Source organism: Thermomyces lanuginosus (assembly GCF_041956635.1).
Source record: "Thermomyces lanuginosus strain ATCC 200065 unplaced genomic scaffold VTN49scaffold_22, whole genome shotgun sequence".
In the NCBI taxonomy this organism is placed as follows: domain Eukaryota; kingdom Fungi; phylum Ascomycota; class Eurotiomycetes; order Eurotiales; family Trichocomaceae; genus Thermomyces; species Thermomyces lanuginosus.
In genome coordinates, this window is record NW_027192356.1 from 1,347,863 (window position 1) to 1,368,514 (window position 20,652).

At 53.4% G+C, this 20,652-nt stretch overlaps 9 protein-coding genes and 1 non-coding gene across 10 annotated transcripts; 6 read left to right on the forward strand and 4 right to left on the reverse strand.

Annotated features, from left to right (window-relative positions):
* Positions 1-122: 122 nt before the first annotated feature.
* On the reverse strand, positions 123-659 carry VTN49DRAFT_1452 (uncharacterized protein; the record flags this gene model as incomplete). The annotated part of the gene is made up of 4 exons (XM_069409068.1): positions 123-200; positions 277-369; positions 488-545; positions 622-659. The coding sequence occupies 4 exons, from the start codon at positions 657-659 to the stop codon at positions 123-125; spliced, it is 267 nt and encodes an 88-aa protein (XP_069270491.1).
* Positions 660-1,127: 468 nt separating this feature from the next.
* On the reverse strand, positions 1,128-2,107 carry VTN49DRAFT_1453 (uncharacterized protein; the record flags this gene model as incomplete). Its single annotated transcript, XM_069409069.1, has 3 exons — positions 1,128-1,411; positions 1,491-1,677; positions 1,760-2,107. 3 exons carry the CDS (start codon positions 2,105-2,107, stop codon positions 1,128-1,130), a joined length of 819 nt encoding a protein of 272 aa, XP_069270492.1.
* Positions 2,108-2,247: 140 nt separating this feature from the next.
* Positions 2,248-3,204, forward strand: VTN49DRAFT_1454 (uncharacterized protein; the record flags this gene model as incomplete). The annotated part of the gene is made up of 2 exons (XM_069409070.1): positions 2,248-2,640; positions 2,701-3,204. 2 exons carry the CDS (start codon positions 2,248-2,250, stop codon positions 3,202-3,204), a joined length of 897 nt encoding a protein of 298 aa, XP_069270493.1.
* Positions 3,205-3,995: 791 nt separating this feature from the next.
* Positions 3,996-4,076, forward strand: VTN49DRAFT_t21. Its single transcript has one exon. It is a non-coding gene; the product is annotated as a tRNA-Ser (tRNA).
* Positions 4,077-7,210: 3,134 nt separating this feature from the next.
* Positions 7,211-7,713, reverse strand: VTN49DRAFT_1455 (uncharacterized protein; the record flags this gene model as incomplete). The annotated part of the gene is made up of 2 exons (XM_069409071.1): positions 7,211-7,472; positions 7,556-7,713. 2 exons carry the CDS (start codon positions 7,711-7,713, stop codon positions 7,211-7,213), a joined length of 420 nt encoding a protein of 139 aa, XP_069270494.1.
* A 35-nt stretch (positions 7,714-7,748) lies between these two features.
* Positions 7,749-10,054, forward strand: VTN49DRAFT_1456 (uncharacterized protein; the record flags this gene model as incomplete). The annotated part of the gene is made up of 4 exons (XM_069409072.1): positions 7,749-8,035; positions 8,095-9,504; positions 9,606-9,689; positions 9,748-10,054. The coding sequence occupies 4 exons, from the start codon at positions 7,749-7,751 to the stop codon at positions 10,052-10,054; spliced, it is 2,088 nt and encodes a 695-aa protein (XP_069270495.1).
* A 769-nt stretch (positions 10,055-10,823) lies between these two features.
* Positions 10,824-12,869, forward strand: VTN49DRAFT_1457 (uncharacterized protein; the record flags this gene model as incomplete). The annotated part of the gene is made up of 4 exons (XM_069409073.1): positions 10,824-11,050; positions 11,132-11,171; positions 11,230-11,551; positions 11,605-12,869. The coding sequence occupies 4 exons, from the start codon at positions 10,824-10,826 to the stop codon at positions 12,867-12,869; spliced, it is 1,854 nt and encodes a 617-aa protein (XP_069270496.1).
* A 507-nt stretch (positions 12,870-13,376) lies between these two features.
* Positions 13,377-15,948, reverse strand: VTN49DRAFT_1458 (uncharacterized protein; the record flags this gene model as incomplete). Its single annotated transcript, XM_069409074.1, has 5 exons — positions 13,377-14,617; positions 14,668-15,283; positions 15,340-15,714; positions 15,761-15,826; positions 15,877-15,948. The coding sequence occupies 5 exons, from the start codon at positions 15,946-15,948 to the stop codon at positions 13,377-13,379; spliced, it is 2,370 nt and encodes a 789-aa protein (XP_069270497.1).
* Positions 15,949-16,589: 641 nt separating this feature from the next.
* On the forward strand, positions 16,590-17,766 carry VTN49DRAFT_1459 (mitochondrial 54S ribosomal protein uL5m; the record flags this gene model as incomplete). The annotated part of the gene is made up of 3 exons (XM_069409075.1): positions 16,590-16,843; positions 16,897-17,589; positions 17,643-17,766. The coding sequence occupies 3 exons, from the start codon at positions 16,590-16,592 to the stop codon at positions 17,764-17,766; spliced, it is 1,071 nt and encodes a 356-aa protein (XP_069270498.1).
* Positions 17,767-18,190: 424 nt separating this feature from the next.
* VTN49DRAFT_1460 (uncharacterized protein) lies at positions 18,191-20,590 on the forward strand (the record flags this gene model as incomplete). Its single annotated transcript, XM_069409077.1, has 6 exons — positions 18,191-18,233; positions 18,285-18,317; positions 18,371-18,520; positions 18,577-18,710; positions 18,774-19,299; positions 19,353-20,590. The coding sequence occupies 6 exons, from the start codon at positions 18,191-18,193 to the stop codon at positions 20,588-20,590; spliced, it is 2,124 nt and encodes a 707-aa protein (XP_069270499.1).
* Between the last annotated feature and the right edge of the window lie 62 nt (positions 20,591-20,652).

The window sequence follows — 20,652 nt, forward strand, 5'->3', positions numbered from 1 at the left end:
TACACAACCCAAACCCCAGCAAAAAGCCATAAATCAACGAGAATGATCCACGACCATCGAACCTAACCCGATGCTTCGTAACGACTCGGAACTACTGTAGGCATCAACAATGAAAAATCAAATCAGTTGAGGGCAATCGCACCCCTCCTGGAAGAGCGCAAATGTAGAAGAGCCTGGAACCCGCAAAAAACGAAGAACGCCTAACCAAATCATCCCAAATCAGCACATTCTCCCGGAGGTATAAAAGAGAAAGGGAGGGCCCGGGCCCAAGCATACAGCATAAATAAACACTGCAGTATAAAGCGACGCCGCCACGGCAGGCCCATCCTCGGGCTGATTCTCAGAGCCGGTGAAAGCAGGACTATTTGACTGTAAACCGGAAAGGTTCCCCGTCAGCAAACACTTGTCGCCGGGTTTAATCGATCGGAAGTTGAGGGGTAATGCATGGATGGAAGAGTCTGCGGAGAAACAGGACTCAACGACGAACCTTATATTGCGACGCGAGAATGGAGAGGATGATGACCGCAAAGAACGAGATCACCACGCTGCAACGTATATTCCGTCAGTCTCTCTGGTTCACAAGTGCCGCTTTGATAATATGGGGAGGGAGATGCGACGGACCAACTCCATGCGTTCATAGCAGACACGATGGGCTTCATTTTGGCGGTTTGATTTTCTTCGTTTTCTCTTTCCGTGAATTAGTATTCCGAAGAGAATGTCTCTAGGAGTGCCGATCTTGTGTCTGCCCTGGTCGCAGCTGCCGACAGTGCCGTCCTGTATGGCTGGATGATGTTCGGTGATGGCGGGATTCGATGGCAGAATAGGGGCATCACGTAAGCTGCCTGCTTGGGGGTTGAGATCTCGTGATTTTGATTGGCTCGTGGTCCATTTTGTTATCACAGTTGACCATGATCCTGTCATGAACGCAGACAGCTTCATTTTCATTCCTTCATCGTGAGCCTGAGAATCTATCGAGAGCTTCAGTTTCTTGAATATTACATGGTCCTTGATGGATTAGAATCGTCGCTTGATAGATCAGATGGTCTCAGAGTTTTGATCTCAGTCACGACCGAGATACGAGAACAACGAGGATTTGAAACGAAATCCATGTCCATGGATCTATCAATTCAATGCGTTCTATTCCACTCTACGCATTCTTCAAACTTGACCCCGGAACCTCCAAAAATATCCAAAGCGCTGCCAATTGTCAAATCCACTTTCCCTCCACTGCTAACATGCACCTTCTCCAGATCTTGTAGATTCCGCGCGCCGCCTGCATACGTCACGGGAATTGAGCACCATTCGGACAGTCGGGCGACCAATTCCTCGTCGATACCTTGCTGCAGGCCTTCGACGTCGGCGGCATGGATCAGGAATTCCGAGCAATACGGTTCGAGCATCTTAATTGACTCTGCGGTGTAATAATAGAACATACGTGAGCGGAGAGTCGTGATGTGAAACATCGCACCAAGCGGGTCAAGGCTGCATACCTTGCGTGATCTCCATCTCCGTAATGGTCTGCCACCGATTCATGGCCACGTACCATGTGTTGTCTTTGCGGCGGCAACTGAGATCGATTACGAGTTTCGATTTATCGTTCCCCAAGGCCGCGAGGACGGACTGCAGACGGTCCATGGAGAACTTGCCTTCAGGGAAGAGAAAGGATGTGATGATGACCTTGATCCATAATCAGCAAACCATTCCGAACAATATCGATTTGGCCCGTTACAGTAGTCCGATGGTTTTGCAATCATCGTACCTTTTCAGCACCCTGATCAATCCAATACGCAGCGTTCTGGTCTGTTATTCCCCCCGCGACCTGCAGTCCACCCGGCCATGTCTGCAGCGCTTCCCTGGCAGCATCTTCGTTGCCAGGCCCAAGCATCACCACATGCCCTCCGCGCAAGTCATTGTCCTTGTAGAGCTTGGCGTAGTGACCGGCGGGTAGCTTCGAGACGTAGTTGGTCTTGAGATCGCTGGCCACGGCGCTTAGAGTTCCGCCAACGATCTGCTTGACCTGACCCGCATGGAGGTCAATGCAGGGCCTAAAGCGAGTCATCTTAACTTTATCGATGACATTTCGAGGCCTTTCATCCTCGTGGGGCATTGTTGGTCGATCATTCTCGGTGGGAGGGCTTATCTTATCGCACGTGACTTAATTTTGGACATGTTTTTTCGCGGTCCTGAAAAAAGGGCATCAGGTATGTTGTTGCATGCGTCCATGGTTCATAACGGCGACTGGGAAAAATGATTGGGAAAAGAAAGAGAGACGTCACCGTTGTCTCTCGTGAGGAGGCCGATTCCGATTCTGGCTCGGAAACCCCGGTATCGTCCGCAGCGGCGCATGATGTATTCCGCAAGTTCTTCGAGAGCCGATTCGAGCCATTAGAGCCTGTTCAGCGGCCCGTTCGCGACGAAGAGGACCCAACAGAAAAACATAGCGATGAAGATGAAGAAGATGAACTCGAAGACGCTTCGGAACTGTCCTCCGAAGAAGGCTCGGAGGAAGAATGGAATGGTATTTCGGAGGACGGTGAAGAAGATTCCGGGCAGAAGCAGGCCGTAGAGGTTGTCGAGTTTACAGATGTGCGGAATCCGAACGAGGGTATTCTCGACAAAAAGATGCTGAAACGCTTCATGGTGCGTTGTTTATAGTTCTACCATCGAAGTCTAAGGAGTTCAAGTCTAACAAGCCAATAGTCCTCTAAACCTCCATCACTAGGCGATACGTCGATTTCTCGAGGCTCCAAGTCGAAAAATGACGACAGCGACACCGACGACGCCATGGACGCGGAGAACTTGAAAAATGACCTCGCACTACAGCGCCTTCTCAAAGAGTCGCATCTCCTGGAAGATGCATCGAACTTGAACCCCACGGGCAAGAATCGACACAAGGCCATTGATTTGCGAATACAGTCCCTCGGTGCAACCAAATCCATCTACGAACAGAAAAAGATGCCCAAATCGCACCGGGAGGGAATTCAGGCTAAAGCTGCCCAGCGAGAAGAGAGGCGCCGGCGGGAAGCTCGCGAGAACGGCATTATCCTCGAAAAGCCGACAAAGAAGAAGAAAACCTCCAGGAAACGAGACCGGGGAATTGGCGGACCGTCGATTGGCAAGTTTACCGGTGCTACACTGAGGTTGAGCGAGCGCGATGTGGCGGACCTGAGGGGCTCCAAGGTTGCAAAGAAAGGTCGTCGTTGATGAGTTGCCGGTTTCTGGGGTTCTGTCCCAATCTCAAGGCGATGACGTACAGGGCTACGTCTTTGGGCCGATCCAACCGTAGTAGGATCGGATGACGATAACATTGGCCGGGGTAATGTTCCCTGGCTGCAGCGTCGCAGGTCGACGACGATAAGACCAGGGTTTATTGTACATAGAGGCGCAGCAGCCAGATCGGGGCTTTGAGTATATCTGAAACGCTTGTCTTAGGTCTTTGTGATGATTGAAACCTTGTCTGAGAGCTGAAGACCAGAGACTCGGATCGACCAATCGGCCAACGTAAAGTAAATCGCGCGCACGGGGTCATCGGATCTATTCGATGGACTTTAGCAAAAAGACGTCTTGTCATCCTCGAGCACGGGGTTTCCGTACGCACGAGGCCGTTCGAAAGATTTTGCTTCTATACGAGCGCCATCGATAATTCGACATGACCATTCGAGCAACATTTGAGACAATAAGTTACTATTCGAGTCACCCTTCAAAGGTACGAGTGCTAGCAAACGATGGCACTACCAACCACCAAGGTATATTTTAAAATCGAGCATAGGATGCTAGATGCTAGACTGGCAAAATACGAAATAGATGATTCATCTCTCATTGGAATTTTCTGACAAGTACGTAATTAGTTCTTGGGCGCGCGAATTCCCAAACTTTGAGGGGTGTTCCAATGATGGCATGCCTGTCGTGCTGCTCAAGATGGGTTGTTGCAGTGGGGAGCAATCTTGCCTGGGCAGGTAACTAAGTCAATCAGGAAGGGCAAACTAATGTAAACAGTCACTTTGGCCGAGTGGTTAAGGCGTCAGACTCGAAATCTGATGGGTTCGCCCGCGTAGGTTCGAATCCTACAGGTGACGACATCTTTTTTTCTGTGGTAACTTTTTTTTTTTTCTTTGGCTTTAACTACAGAGTAGGAAGTGTTCCAAATAAATCAATGCCGCTGTCCCAATGATCAATTGAGCTGCTCTACGAGTACTCGTACAGTCCTGGATTGCTGTCGATTGTTCATTGGAGCACCGCGTACTCCGTGACGATCTTGAATGGGGAGTACCTGGCCTCCTGAAGGGTACCTTTTTGCTCCTGCGGTACTCCGTGCTCCGCACGTCTTAACTTTCTCGACTTGGTGCTCGTTCAACTAAGCTTAAAGAACCAAAGGTTGTCAAGCAGAATCAGGGCTTTGGGCACAAGAACATGCTCCCCTCCGCAATTGCACCCTATGGCCATAGCCTACAGCCTATGGATTTGCCAGGATTTGGACGTTCAGCACCCACTTTATTGGTCCACCAGAGGAGTCAAGGTTCAGCATTGGCCTAATCCAGAAGTGGACAGGTGTCATCCAACGTTCCCACTGCTCTTAGGTTTAGGCTGGCTATCGCCGAATCGTGGAGAAAGACGTCTTCGGTGAGTTCGGTCGGCCGTTGTGGATTTTTTTTTTTTCTCGCCACACACAGATCGATCGATTGGAAAGGGAATCTTGATCGGAGGTGTCATATCGCCTCGTCTGTTTCACATTCTGCACGACAGAATTTGAGTCTCCTTCCGTTAAGCTTTGAGCTTGACCGAGTTTGGAGAGAGGGACGTGGATTTTGTCCACGTGCACTGTTGATCAGACTTGGAGAGGTACGAGTACTTCTGTTTACTGCAGAGCCGAGCAGAGGTACCGGACCGGCCATCAGTCAGGGACACCGCAGTCAGCCCTCAGGGGAGAAATTTGTTGCTCAACGTTGACGGCTCTCGCCTTTCCCAAAGGAGTATGGAACCCACGTGCGCGTCCGCATTCTGATGACAGTGGCACTTGCGGGAGAGCTACTTGAACAAGTTAGCCTGGGATCCTGGTCCAGCCGGCCGAACCGGCGGACGAAAGCAGGGCGAAGAGACTGGCAGCTTGGCCAACATTCGTACTCGTAGCCTACAATCGAACGGTCTGTACGGCGTGTTAGGTAGTTGGTAATTCGGTGGCTGGTTCAAGTCAACCAGTTCCTTGAATCGGGCTTGGGAGCTCGCAAGATCTCAGGCCAATTTGCTCACATCCAGCGGTCAAAGCAGTAGTCCGTAAAGCACTGTACTATACGGAGTAAAGTTACCCCATACTTGGACCAGGCTAACCGAGCAGAAGCGATGTAAAAAAAAAAATTCTCCGAAAGTCAAAATTCCAACGGGGTAGGGTCTACAGTCCTTTCTGGAAACACGACTACTCAGGGGAAACTGAACGGCCCTCATTTCCCGAGTTAATTCTTCTAGAATGTCGATGACTGTTGAACAGTGGCTACAGTGCACACGATTTGAGCTCCATTGACTTTCTTGTTTAAGCGTATGCTCCGTGTGCTTTGGCCGTGGCCGTCATATCTTCTTGGCCCCTCTGCGTCGTTAGGGGATAGCGGATAGGGTAGGGTTGATGACCGAGTTTACCGAGTTGAGATCGACAATCAATAGTCGCAGGGGCACATTGGGTGAGAGTTGCAAAGACACCTCCACAGATGCCTCTCTGATCGCGGGTCTTCCTCTCGTATCCGGAGCAAAGGCTCGCTAGGAGAGCCATTCGAGGCGCTAGGCACCCGGGATGACTTGCCCTTGGGGGAGAATTGTAAACTTTACGGAGGGCAAGGACATCTGTGCAGCCCTCGTACTTGTCGTTAACCTTCTTCCAGAGTCCCAGTGGGTACGCTGCCGATCGAGGCCGTTTGCGCGTTCTAGTTCTGGCCGTCTGGGTCTCGATATCGATTGTGAATTCCCGTAGTGGAGCTCTCAACGGCCGGAAGGAAAGGAAGTCCCTGAAGTTTACGTCCCGCTCCGGGACGGCCGACTCGAACTTGGCAACTGACAGGACTTGACAGGAGGCATTCTGGCCGAATTGCCAACCGGTCCAATGTCACTTTGCTCGTTGGCGGTGGCAATCTTGGTGTGCGCTCTTTATTAACTTAGCTCCTTTTTATTTTTAGATTGTTGTTCGTCGCAATCAATCCTCCCGTAGAGCGACGGAGTTATCCCGAGGAGATTGTTCTTTCGATTCTTCATGATTCATTGCTGACTTTGGTCCGTTGGCCTACGAGAGAGCATTCCGTACATTCCGTACACTCCGTATACGGTCGTGATAATCGTAACTTTGGCCGCCATCCTCGTACTCGTACTCAATGATCTTCAGGACTACACCGAGTAGAACAGCGGAGACGTCTGCACGCCGTCGACAGATGAGGCACTAAGGCATCCACGTCATCGGTTCCTGATTGGGCCAGCATTCTCACCCGCCATCGAACGACGATGAATCAAAAGAGCAAATCTGAAACAGATCAGGGGCTGCTTCAAAATCCCGCTGCTGGGCCAATCAGCAGTCGCGGATCTATTTCCACCGCCACTCGGACCTGTGCACCCTTAGGATCCTCTCGGATAGGGCTGTCCAATTCTCCAATGATTAGTCATCGTCCCTAGCGCGGCGCGCCGCCCAACTGCCAACTCCCAGAGAAACCAGGTTGTCTGGCCGGCCCCTCCACAAACTTCCGCTCGCCGACAAGGCTAGGGTATTCGGTTCGTTGGGTAATGGAGGAGTCGGTTCATCGAGAACATAATGAATCGCAGCGACTCTCCCTCTGAAAGACCAGAACGTCGATCGAGAGAGTGTGAGAGAGAGAGCGGGAGAGCGAGGATGCTAAATTTGATTTTCTTTGAGCTCGCCGTAGCGGCAAATCATGTCACCTCCCATCCATATTCTTCAGCAGGCAGAGAATAATGGACAAGAACGAGAAAGAGAGGAGATGCTCGAATAGAATGACTAGTTTGTGGTGGACCCCCAGTCCACAACACTTGTTCAGGCTCTCAGCAAGTGGACCGGGCCAATCCCTTCTTGGTCCTTGCTCCTTGGGCCCTTTTGGGCCTCTTCGCTCTTGGCGGCTCCGTGGCCAGCGCTCCCGTTGAATGAATGCGCTTTTCAGTTTTTCCCCTCCCCGGTCGAACCCTTTCCTGATTGTCCATCGGTGCTTCCCATTTTTAACCACCCTCACCCTCTTTTCTGTGCCTGCCGGATTTTGCACCCTGTTGTTTTCCCTTGGTCTGCCACTTTTTCCTTCTTGCCGTTTCCTCCTTTGCCGGCCGTCGCTTTCCCTTCTTTCGTTTTTACTCTCCCTTTCCCTATTTGATCTTCTCGTTTCCTCTCGGGAGACGCCGGCTTCCGGCTGGCCCGTTTCGTCCCGCGTCTCTCTCTCAGAGTGTCCAACAGCGTTTCCCACGAAGCAGAACCATCGAGGCTGGCCTCGCCCTTCCTGGGAAAATCACACACCCCCCCCCCCCCCTTCCCCATTGCCCGCTCCATATGGTCGCTCGCTTGATTCGTGGGAGTTGCTACCTGTAAAACGAGGCCTGGTTTCCTATTCGCGTCGTTTGCTTTCTGGTTTCGTGCGGTGGATTGCGCCAATTCGGTGACGGTGTGTATACAATCTCATTCTTGTTTGGCCCGCTCGGCTGTGCAGAGCTCCGCGGTGGTGACGCGGTTGGGGTGATCATCGTCGTCGGTACGGTCGCGATACACAATTGCAGGTATGGCGACGGCGGCGCGACCGGGCGAGCAGAACGCGGCTGACTCCGCCCAGGACAACATGTATTCGCAGCCGCAACAGACCGCCATTATGGCGCCCCCCCAAAAACCTGAGACGTTTATGCTCTCTTCGGAGGCCCAGCAGAGACTGCCGCATGATGCCCAGGTCGCTCTGCAGCAGGTCGACAACCTCAAGTACTTTTTGATTTCCGCGCCCGTCGACTGGAACCCCAATCAGGTCATTCGTCGCTTCTTGTTGCCGACGGGGGATTACATTTCTTGCGTGCTATGGTGCGGACAAGTGCCTTTTCCCAGCAATTGATGAGCGCCTTCTGCTTACCGTCGGATAGGAACAATCTCTTCCACATCTCAGGAACCGATATTGTGCGATGTTTGTCCTTCCGATTCCAGGCGTTCGGCCGCCCGGTCCGGAATACAAAGAAGTTCGAGGAGGGCATCTTTTCCGATCTCCGCAATCTCAAGTCCGGCACTGATGCGTCCCTCGAGGAGCCGAAGAGCCCCTTCCTGGATTTCCTCTACAAGAATAACTGTATTCGGACGCAGAAGAAGCAAAAAGTCTTCTACTGGTACAGCGTCCCGCATGACCGCCTCTTCCTCGATGCCCTGGAGCGGGATCTGAAGCGGGAGAAAATGGGCCAGGAGCCGACGACGGTTGCCGTCGCCGAGCCTGCGCTGTCCTTTGAGTTTGACTCGTCGCAGTCGCTCTACGAGCAGCTCACCAAGGCCCAGCAAGCGAGTTCGTCCTCGTTCACTTTGGGTTTCCCGTTTGGTCCATCGAATTCTCCCGTTTCCATGCCCCCGCCGCCTCCGCAGATGCCCCCGCCGCAACCGTCCATGCCGATGGTGCCTGAGGAGCCGGCAAATAATGCCATTACCACCTACAATTCTGCCCAGGTGCCCATGAAACGTGAGCCCGATGCAACCCCGGTGCAGTACGATCGCAACATGTCGGTCGCCCGTGTGCACCACCGACATGCGTCCATGCCGACCTACGTGGAGTTCTCCCCCGCACCCTCCTTTGTGTCCTCTCAGTACGATGATTACGGCAATCGCGCCATTTCCTACGAGCCCGTCACACCGCCCCAGCAGGCTGTGCCGCTGGGTACGGAGCCCGCGTATGTGACGAACGAGGACACAACAGGCTATTTTACCGGCATTCCGGACGTTGGCCCATCTGGATACAATGCGGTCATGCAGATGCAGCCGTCCCAGTTTGTCAACAGCCATTTTGCCGGCCCCGCGCGTCAATTCCCGAGCACGATGTACTCGGTCATCGAGGGTTCTCCTACGTATAAGCAGCGGCGCCGACGCTCGTCGATCCCTCCGTCCTCCGTTGCCAACAGTGCCAGCCAGGTTTCGGGGTCTTCGAGTCAGGCGACACAATACGCGTCGCACAAGCCCAGCGATCTGCGCCGTTCGACTTCCATTTCGGCCGCTGCGCCAGCAGAGCAGGATGAATTCAACGGCCCGTCGGCCAACCAGGAGGCTACGCAAGACGGTTCGCCACTGCCTAGCTTGGAGGAAGGGGTCGAACAGATTCAGGACAATCAGACGGGCGTAGTGGAGGAACTCCCCAGCCAGGACGGCGTGGAGGCGACCGTCCCGGCGACAACGCTCGGACCCGTTCGTCGTGCTCGAAGCGCCACAATGATGGAACTTGGACCCTACCCGCAAAAGTCCCACTCATGTCCGATCCCGTCATGCGGCCGACTATTCAAGCGGCTAGAGCATTTGAAACGGTGAGTTTGATTTCTTTGGTCTGATGATGCTATCTTTAGACACAGACATCATTGGACCAAGAGTTTTGTTTTAGGCGCTGTGTTACTGACAATACGGCTAGGCACGTGAGAACCCATACCCAGGAGCGGCCCTATCAATGCCCCTACTGTAGCAAAGCCTTTTCGCGCTCGGATAATCTTGCGCAGTATGTATCCCTTTTTTTTTTTGGACTCATTGGCGAACTGTTCTGACCGACTTTGTAGGCACCGCCGTATCCACGAGTCACAACCCGATGGCCAGAACCCCCGGCCTGCGTCTGCTAGCAACGAAGATAATGAGGACAATGATGCGGCGTCGGTTGAGGAGATCTCGCCGCCGTCGGAGCAGCCCGGCCTGTCCCAGTCAGAGGTTGTCTCCCAGCCGGAGGTCGTGTCAATGGCCGCCGTCACGTCGATGGCGTCGACCGAAGCCATGACGTCGATGGTGTCGTCTGAGACGATTCAAACCTCAATGCCGACCATGGTGGCTCCGCAAATGATCACACCTCAATATATCCAGCAATCGATCTAAGCAGACGGACCGTCCAGGACTCGCACCGCCAGGGTGTAGCGGGTTTCTACTCTCCGGAGGGTCCTGCCTGGGCTACGTCTTGAAGACTCTTTCGTCATGACTTTCTGTTCTCCCCCATGTCCAGCTCCTTCTGAGGTCGGTCTTTACAGTTTGGGAACTGGCCTCGGGTTGTTTGCCATTCTATTTCAGATGTACAGTTCAGAATGTGTCTGGCATTTTTCTCTTTACAGGACGGGGTGTGTGCATTGGCTTTTTTTTATTTTCTCTCTGCTTCAATCGTTTCCTTTGTTTTGTTGGGTTTGCGCGTTTGGGGCTCGGGTAATGGACATTGATTGCTCATGGTGAGGGATAAACGGCAGGCCCGGGGCCTAAAGTGGTGGATTTGGGACGGCTCTAGTATATAGATTTCATAATTCATTGTCAGTCATTGAAATGCCCTTTAAATAGAGACCTGTAAGTTTTGGGCTGCTGCTTTTGTTGTTAGCTGATCCGAGGTCGTGTTGAGATCACGTGACTGTTATCGCTGCATTCGTGTTGGACCAGCCTGCCATGTCGTCATGAGCTTGCGATGGGCGCTCTTTGTATAAAGGGTCCATGATGGCCGTCAAGACCTAGGCTACGAATCTTGCATTTTTCCTGACATTTTCCTGCCTAAAATTTGGGCTGTTAACTCACCGTGGGTAGTCGAGTGTCGGGTAGTAAAGACTGGGGGCATCGTTCCGCGATTGCTTTGAAACCTATCAGATCAACCCGAACGATTGAGCCCTCAATGTCCTCGTCAAGGGGGGATACTCCGATTCGGACTCCGTCGCGGGAGATGTCTCCAGGGAAACCGGACGATGACGATGACGATGTTGACGTTAACGAGAGAGCGTATCTGAACGCTGGGTCCCATGGCCATTCTGATGTTGTCGATGGTGGTGATATGGGGAAGGGGGTAGACCAGTCATCGAAGAGTTCGTTTTATTTGTTTATATTGGCGTTGAGCATTGGGGGGTGAGTGTGTTCCCGGCTTTCTTTTTTTTTTTTTTTTTTCTCTTTTTTGAATGGATGGAGAGATGTTGAGACTGTGGGCAGGTTGCAGATTGTTTGGTCGGTGGAACTATCATATGGATCGGTGAGTACCATGATTTTTCTTTATATTCATTGCAGAGAAAATGCTGACAGTATTATAGCCGTATCTACTCTCTCTCGGCATGAGCAAAGCCTTACTGGCCCTTGTTTGGATCGCCGGCCCGCTCACCGGTACGCTCGTCCAGCCGTACATCGGAATCCGCAGCGACAACTGCCGTATAGCATGGGGTAAGAGGAAGCCGTTCATGGCCGCCGGCGGCGCGGCGACTGTGTTTTGTCTGCTGGCGCTGGCGTGGATACGGGAGATCGTCGGTGGGTTTCTGGGGATCTTCGGCGTGGAGTACCGTTCGGAGGGAGTCAAGGTGACGACGATAGTGCTGGCGACTATATTGATGTATGGGTTGGATTTTGCTGTCAATACGGGTATGTATAACTCCTTGTCGTTGCAGGTGCATTTTTGCTGATTTGGTTTTTAGTGCAAGCGGCGTGCAGGGCTTTTATCGTGGATAATGCCCCGGCGCATCAGCAGGAGGCAGCGAATGCGTGGGCTAGTCGACTTGTAGGAGCAGGCAATATTGTCGGGTACATCCTCGGTTACCTGGATCTCCCGAAGCTGTTTCCGATCTTTGGCAGCACGCAGTTCAAGGTGCTGTGCGTGATTGCCAGCTTATCGCTCGCCTTCACGCTGATCGTCAGCATGGCGTATATCCAGGAGCGGGACCCCCGACTGGAGGGGCCCCCGGCAAACGACAAAGCCGGGGTGATTGCCTTCTTCAAGCAGGTCTTTCGGTCGGTGCGGCTCATGCCTGCGCAGATCCGCAAGGTGTGCGAGGTGCAGGTCGCTGCTTGGGTGGGCTGGTTCCCTTTCTTGTTTTACTCGACAACGTATATCGGCCAACTCTACGTGAATCCGATCTTCGACCGCAACCGCCATCTGAGCGACGACGAGATCGATCGCGCATGGGAAGAAGCCACACGCGTTGGCACGTTTGCACTGCTCGTTGATGCTGTTGTCTGCTTTATTGCAAACATTGTGCTGCCGCTGCTGGTCGTGCCGTCGTATAAGCAGATCCGCGTCCATACTGCGGACCAAGATCATCACGACGGACATGACGAAATCGAGCCCCCCGCCTCGTCCGAGCCACTGCTAGGCAACCGGCAAATGGAAGGACTCGCAACCACCAAGGTGGCCCCAGAGCAAGGGAAATGGGCCGCCCTTCAAATTCCCGGCCTCACCCTCCGCCGCACATGGCTCCTCTCCCATGTTCTGTTCACCCTCTGCATGTTCACTACCTTCTTCATCACCACACCGACCGCAGGAACCGTCATGATCGGCATCGTCGGCATCTCATGGGCAGTCACCCTCTGGGCGCCCTTTGCCCTGATTTCTGCCGAGGTTGCCCAACTCGATGCCGACCGTCGCCTCCAACGACAACAACAACAAATCCAACCTCAATCCCCCCATCCAGATCTCGAACGAGCACACTCTCACCATCATCATCATCATGTTGACGAAGACGACGGGGCCACGCAAGCAGGTATTGTCCTCGGCCTGCACAACGTCGCCGTCTCCTTCCCGCAGTTCCTCTCCACCCTCTTCAGCAGCATCATCTTTCGGATTTTTCAGAAACCGCGTGGTGAGCCCTATGATGATTCTGTCGGGTGGGTGATGCGGTTTGGCGGGTGTGCGGCGCTGGTGGCGGCGGTGTTGACGGCGAGGCTGGAGGAGAAGGGAAGGTAGTACCCGCTCTCTATCCTATCCTGTCTCTCTTTCTTTCTTTCGAGCATAAGGAGCCTTGACAATGAGGTGGGAGTTGTCGGGGTTGGGCTTGAGATTTTCGGGTACTGGGGGTCTCTCTCTCTACGGGCGTTATTGCGTTGCATTGTGTATTTCGGGATTAGTCTTACGAATCAATATGGTACATACATGCACAAGCAAGAGGATCTTGTCTGTCTATTAACTTTAAAATATACAATAGTAGAACAGTATCATGCTGTATACAAGACCATGCAACGCCCATGCTATGCTTAGAAAACACATCCGTAGACAATACATCAAAACAACGAAGAGATATTATAAACACAAGAAAGAACAAACCCCATCATCATCATCATCATCATCATCCATCAGGCGTATGTTCACATATATCTAACCACTGACCTGGGTATCTCCACAAATCCCAAAGCAAAACCATCAATGACAGGAAAGGGGTATCATCACATCATTAACCATGTCTGAATGAATGTATCACATCACAACGCACTCTCGTTCTGGGTTCTTTCTTGCCGCGGTATTTTGTCGTTTCTTGCTCCGGCTGCGGCTTGAGCTTGTCCGTGTGCGTTTGTCCTTGTCTTTATCTTTGCCTCGTCTCGGTGGGTGGAGTTGCGTGTCCGTTGCTGATGATAATGGTGCTGGTGGAGGGGAGGGTGAATCCTCGCGGGTCTTCTTCTCTTGCTCGGAAGAAGTGAATCGTGTGGGCGTTGGTGTGCTATTTCCGGCTTCTTCTTCTTCTTCTTCTTGTTGTTGTTGTTCTTTTTCTTCCATGCTTGTTCGCTTTTTCTTCCCGTCGAGGAGTTTCTTGGTCCTGCGTCGGCTGAGCCGAGACAATGCGGCGCTGAGGCGAGTTTCGCCTTCAGAGTCTGCTTCGCTGCGGCTGTCTTTGCGGTCTTCTTTCGATGACCTGTCTTGATGTGGTTGTGTGTGGTAGCGGCGGAATTCAGACTGTGATCGCCGCGGAGTGGAGATGGCTGCTGCCCCTTCGGACAAGGCACCCGGAGAGGAAGAGAGGTAGGAGAAGGTCGTGGAGGAGTTGAGCGCTTGCAGCATGCTGCTGCTGCCACGCCGCTCGGACGTCATGGCGATCTGGATTGACCCCCGCGAGCCCGGCCGTGGAACTTCAAAGCTGGGCCGCATAGAACTCGTCTGTGAGAGGCCGCCGCCGTCTCCGGAGCTAGCGATTGTGGACAACCGCACCGATCCGGGCCCATCGGTGTCGTCGGCTTCAGTGAACGAGCTGCGGTTGCCTTGACCGTTGGCCCTGTCTTCGTCCAGCGGCACGATCTGGTAAAAGAGAAGGTACGGTGACTCTTCCTTGAGGGCCTTCTCGATATCTACATATTTTACGCGCTCTGGGGCCAGATCGTCAAACCGCATCCACTGTGCCCGGTCTGGATTTGTTGGATCTTCGGCACCCCTCACCAATGCGATGTAGTGCCCAGAGGACACCGAGTTGCCCCGGTGGCAGACAACCGCTTGCAGCAGCAGCTTGAAGTTGCCATATAACGCCGCGTTCTCGTCCATGCGGTCATCCTGGATGAAGTGCGGCAGCCCAATCTCTGTTGGAATGTCGACATATGTGTTGAGTCGGATAGCATTCCCATTCGGCAGCACCGAGTACCGCTTCAAACAGATCCCTAGGATTGGTCGCTTCTGAGAAAAGTGCTGCGCTACCTGTGCATCGTTGGTAGGCGTGTTGTGTGTATACCATGCTGCAATTCGTCAGCGGAAATCAAGTCCGCCGCTCAAGGAATCAACTTACGGATCAAACTGAAGAATTGCCATGCCGGCATCATGACCTCCTTGCGGTAACTCCCTTTTCGACTTCTACGTCCCGGCGTACCAGTGTCATCATCCGGAATAAACCGTTGCTGCACAATGCTCGGCCGCCGAACGTGACCTACGGGAGATACACTCTCAGCCACTGGCGACATGGTGATCGGGCCGTCCAGCTGCGGGGACGAAGTACGGACTGGCGACGAAGCACTAGAGCCAACCTCGACGGTCTCTATGTGAATGGCAGCCCCCTTTGACATCGAATCTACGGACCGCACTGAGCTGACGGTTGCTCGTCGTTCCATGTACCTCTTTACTTCGATCTTGTTGTTGAAGTATGCCTCCAGGCATTCCTCCAATGTCAATGGACTGCTGTCTGGATGGTCGGGGGGAATAGCCACCTCCAGCAGTCGCTCATTCACAAACTTGTGGTCGTCAGAAGCGTCTTCCTTTCCCGTGTGATAAATGTCCATTTTCAACGTCAGAAGGGGGAGCTCGAGCACCCCAGTGATGAATGTGAATGCTTCCGATGCATCCTGCTGCTCAAGCAGAGCGGCGTCGGGCCAGCCGCACTCGGCCAGGCTGTTCTGGAGTCGTTCCATCTAACCGGCGAATTAGCCCGTGGCGCTCTCTTTTCAAAACGCTACTTGAAACCTACGATATCTGTTGTGATCAACTTTCCCGATCGCAGCAAGTTCACCCAAAGCCGGAGAACGGTTGAGAGCTTCTGCCGCGGTAAGTCCTCGAATGACTTGTACAGGATCCCTTCAAAGCTGTCGAGACGGGCAAACATGGCAAAGAGCACAGCGCCCAGATAGCAGGTCACGTTGCACCGGTTCTCTGCACCCAGGAGTTTCGTGCTCGGGTTGTAGTCATACAGGATCCCGGCGATCGAGTCCTCCAGAGTAAGCAGCAACTCAAATGCTTTGTCCTCATCACCGCCCGCATACTTTGACAGAAGCGCACTGCGCAGATGGTCTACGTTGATCTTGGGTATCCCAATAGCTGCGATCCGTTTCTCCAAACTTTTAAGCTGAGATGGTCAGCTTTGACCGCACTTCTGTGTCGCCATTCTTTACCTTCTTCTCCCCATCTTTATCCAGTTGTGCGCTTGTCGAGAACAGGCTCCGAAGCGAGTTCTGAATCTGCACTGGTATGTCAGCACCCGAACAGCATTGCAAGACGGGTAACTAACATCTTTGTCATTCTTTTCAGATCGTTTGAACTTCTCACCACGACGGGTGAGGAACCGCTGAATGCCATCCATATCTTGGTTTGTTTCCCCAGTGATAGGCCTGTTGTGTGGGCGTACTACCTCTGCAGGTACCGCAAGAGCAAGTAACCAAGCCAGTTCACGTGAACGTCATCGCTTCTTCCAGAGTCACGTTGAAATCTTGGGTCATTTGCTGCGAAGTTCCTCTTGGTCATGCGACCGTGGTTATATTCATCTCTCTGTCAGGTGGTCCAAGTCGTGGAGGTGGCAGCTGATCGAGACTTCGCAGGGCGTCTGGAGGGCCTAGAATCCCTAGATGATTTACGAGCAAAGTATACAGTTCACGACGTCAGTAGGCGAGTGAAAGGCAGTTAGGGCCAAGGTTCTGTGGATTCCTCCCGGTCGATGGCAGTTGAAAGGGAGGAAGAAAAGTCTTTCGGCTCAGAGCGCACAGATATATGCGTTTTACAGGCAACAGAATGTCACTGTCGCCTCTGAATTACCCTTGCCGCCCCGCGAGAGGCAAGTGAAGCATCCTGCCCTATTGGGGCTAGTGGGGGTAACGAGTTTCCCAAGATGACTCAGCATGCTTGTCGTCATGTGACCTAGGTCCGGATCAAGCGTATCGGAGCTGCGGTTTGTAGGGAATTTTCTTGCCGTAGCATCGTGTGTCTGAAGGACAACAACCCAGTGCCATGGCTGCGCGTGAGCCATGCAAATCTTTAGCAGGGGCCCTACCAAGGGCCCTTGTGCCAAAATCAAGCCCGCGGCTGTGGTCGTTGCGACACAATTCCACATCGCAACCATCGCAGGATTCCGCGACACAAACGGCGCCTGCTGAGACGACATCGACGTCGACGCCGACAGCTTTGACTCTGGAAGAAATTGCTAAGAATTTCGATCCCATCAAAAATGCCAGTGCGCGCAAGACGCAGCTGCCGCGAAGTCGGTTCGTGTCATCGTGACGGTCCAACCTCCAGCAGAATCTAACCGGGCACGTAGATATCAATATCGCTCCCCCAAATACTACCGCGGTCCTCTCCATCCGCATCAACCTCCCCGCCCGTCTGATCCCGCCTCGCGCCTCTTCGTTCCCGGGCCATTCTCCCTTCCGCGTTCGATGCAAACCTATGACTCAACCATCGCGCAGGACATCATGACGCTCTGCTACGTTCACTACCCGCCGGGGTTCAAGCCGCCGCCAAAAGGGCAGCGTTTGCGTTCCTGGGATGACAGCTCGCCCTATCATAAGAACCGACCACTGCGCGGACCCCGAGGCGGGGACGTGCTGCGGCTGATTCGCAAACCGATCACGTTCCGTAATATCCCAGAAATGGAGCGCATTACGGTGCACAGCTACATCAAGCAAGCGGCCACGGAGGGCTCGCATTGGCTACACGTTGCCGGTATGGCGATTCAGGCCATTACCAACGTGCGCGTGCAGACATACAAGTCCAAGACTGGCGTGGCGCCGTGGGGGATCTCGCCGGGTAAGGACACGGTTGCCGTCAAAGTCGAGCTGACGGGCGAGAACATGCACCATTTTCTGAGCAAGCTGGTGGAGATTGTCCTTCCCAAGATCAAGGAGTGGAAGGGCATCCCGGGCACCAGCGGCGACAGCAGCGGTAACATCACTTTCGGTCTGAAGCCGGAGGAAGTTGCGCTTTTCCCGGAGATTGAAGTCAACTACGACATGTACGTTCAACTCTGCTCTTCGTGATGGGTCCCTTACTGACATTTTCTATCAGGTATCCGTCCAACATGATCCCGGGTTGTCACATTACGCTTCACACATCTGCACGGACGGACAAGGATGCTCGACTTTTGCTCAGCGCATTAGGGTTTCCTTTCCATGGCAAATTGGTGGATTAGTTCGGGTATTGAAACTTGTTCTGTCCCTTCACATGCTGTGTGTAATTAGACCTGAATGGCAATGAATGTACATTATCTACCACTCAATTTCTTCGTTTAGTAGGTTGAGACAATTAATCTGTTTTAATTTAGTGCTGTTCCTAAGAAGTTTGTTACGGGGCGCTGCTCCAAATGTTTAAGTGTCAACTGGCCAACACGCTTATTAATCATCGGTGTCGGCATCTGCAACGTCGTTGTAGGCGATCATCTAGGAATTCTAGACGGGAACCTCGATAAACAGCGACCTGTTTATTCCCCGAGTCTATTCGGATCGCACCTCTGCGTCGGGGATTATGTTTTCCACCGCTTGGTTCGAGAGTTCTATTGATTAGAGCTTTCATCGACCGTCGAATCCGTCGCCGATAAACGTCCCCGGGCCAGCATTATGGCTGTCCACCATGTCTACCACGTCGCGGGTCAAATCTTGCGTAGGTGCACGCGTCGCATGGACAAATAGATGGTTGTTGACAAGGAACTAGGCAGAGCAGCGGAGGATCTAGATCCAGATGAGGGTGCGTCGCATCCGAATCGCTCATTTACTTAACCGTCCCTGACAGTTCAGCAGAGGTGTCGGAGCCCGGCCGCAAGGAGTTCTTCAGCTCCTGGGCTCTGTTTATCATGATTGTGCTGCTCATATTTGCGCTGTTTACGAGTTATATTCTGCAGCAAAGAAAGATTCAAGCGGTTCATGAAACCGTGCTCTCGATCTTTGCTGGTGCGTTGAGCGCTACCTTCCGTCGCATCCGCTAGTTCCTTACTGACAATCAACAGGCATGTTTGTCGGCCTGATTATTCGATTGAGTCCCGATTCTCCAATTCAGGACAGTGTCGCATTTGACTATCAGTTCTTCTTCAATCTGCTTCTTCCCCCGATTATCCTGGCGTCGGGGTATGAATTACACCAGGTCAGGAGCTCCGGAACCTAGTTGCGCGGGCGAAAACGCTGACTTATATCTTCTCCAATAAAGGCTAACTTCTTCCGCAACATCGGAACTATCCTTACTTTCGCTTTCGGTGGCACATTCATCTCCGCCATCGTCCTCGGCGTTCTCTTGTTCCTTTGGACGCGGATCCCCCTGGACGGCCTGAATCTCAGCTTCGTCGAGACGATATCTGTTGGCGCAACGCTTTCCGCAACAGACCCGGTCACTATCCTGGCCATCTTCAACCTCTACAAGGTCGAACCTAAACTGTATACCGTCATCTTTGGCGAGTCGATCCTCAACGACGCCGTTGCCATCGTCTTGTTCGAGACGGCGCAAAAGTATGCGGAGAACGATGCGGAATCATTGTCGGTTTTGCACCTGTTTGAGGCTATCGGCCTTTTCCTGCTGGTGTTCTTTGGCAGCATGCTGGTTGGCATTTTCGTCGGGATCGGGACTGCTTTGGCCCTGAAGTACACACATGTCCGTCGGATGCCCAAGATTGAGAGCTGTCTGGTCGTGTTGATTGCGTACGCCAGCTACTTCTTCTCGAACGGCGTGTATCTTTCCGGTGCGTGTGCATGGATTAGCAAATTTTTGGATAACATTGCTGATCACTGCCAGGGATCGTGTCCCTGCTTTTCTGCGGGATCACACTCAAACACTATGCTTACTACAATATGTCCCGACGGACGCAGTTGACCACCAAATACATCTTCCAGGTCATGGCGCAGCTGAGTGAAAACTTTATCTTCATTTACTTGGGACTGGATCTCCTGGTTGAGACAAACCTCCAGTTCAAGCCGCTGTTTATCATGATCACGGTGGTGGGTATCTGCATTGCTCGTTATCTGTCCGTCTTCCCGCTCTCCAAAGCCGTCAACTGGTTTATTCGATACCGGGCTCGACGACGTGGGATGGAAGTGGCGGATGAGCTACCCTTTTCGTACCAGGCCATGTTGTTCTGGGCCGGGCTGCGTGGCGCCGTGGGCGTTGCGCTGGCTGCAGGGATGAAGGGCGTCAACGCGCCCGCCATGCGTGCCACCGTCCTGGTCGTGGTAGTACTGACTGTCATCATCTTTGGCGGCACAACAGCTCGCATGCTGGAAATTCTCCGCATCCGCACAGGCGTCGTGGAGGAGGCCGAGTCGGACGACGAGTTCGACATCGAGGTCACCCACGGTGGGACATACTACAAGCGGGCCAACAGCACGGGCCTTGGATACACGCCCCACCGCAATGATTACACTATTTCTCTAGATCACGTTGGGCCTGATGGGACGCGGTCCCAGGCGGCCAACGGCTACTCCAGCAACCGGCGACCGAGTCCGCTGTCGCGCACTCGTAGTGGGCGCCGATTCAGTCCACAGGACCGAGACGCACGGCGCGACCGATCCTCGACGCAGGGGCTTCTGGCCGTTGTCCCGCCGAGCCGCAGCGAGTCAGACATTGGCAGTGAGGATGATGCCGCCGCCGCGGCCTCGTCATCATCGCCGCGGGACGGCCTCAGCCATCCCGATCAGTTCGAGCTCGACGCTGCCGAGATGATCTCGGATGATGACCTGCCTCCGGCGGCGCGGTCGGCATCGCGTTCCGCGTCGCGGCTGCGCCGGACGCCGCCGGAGACGCAACGTCTGTCGCCCCAGCCGGCAGGGTCGTCCGTCGGCGTGTCTCCCGTGCGGCGATCGACGGAGCCCACGCCCACCACGCGCGAGCCGATCAGTGCGCGGAATGCACTGCGCGAGCTGTTCTCGGGCGGGCCGACAGGGGACCATGCGGAGTGGTTCCGACAGCTGGACGAGAGCGTCATCAAGCCCACGCTACTGCTGGACCAGTCCCGGCATCGCGGGCCTCCTGTGTAGGCTTTTTGTTTTCCTGTACTTGTAGGCTAGAACTTGCAATGGGATTTGCTATGACGTTCCGT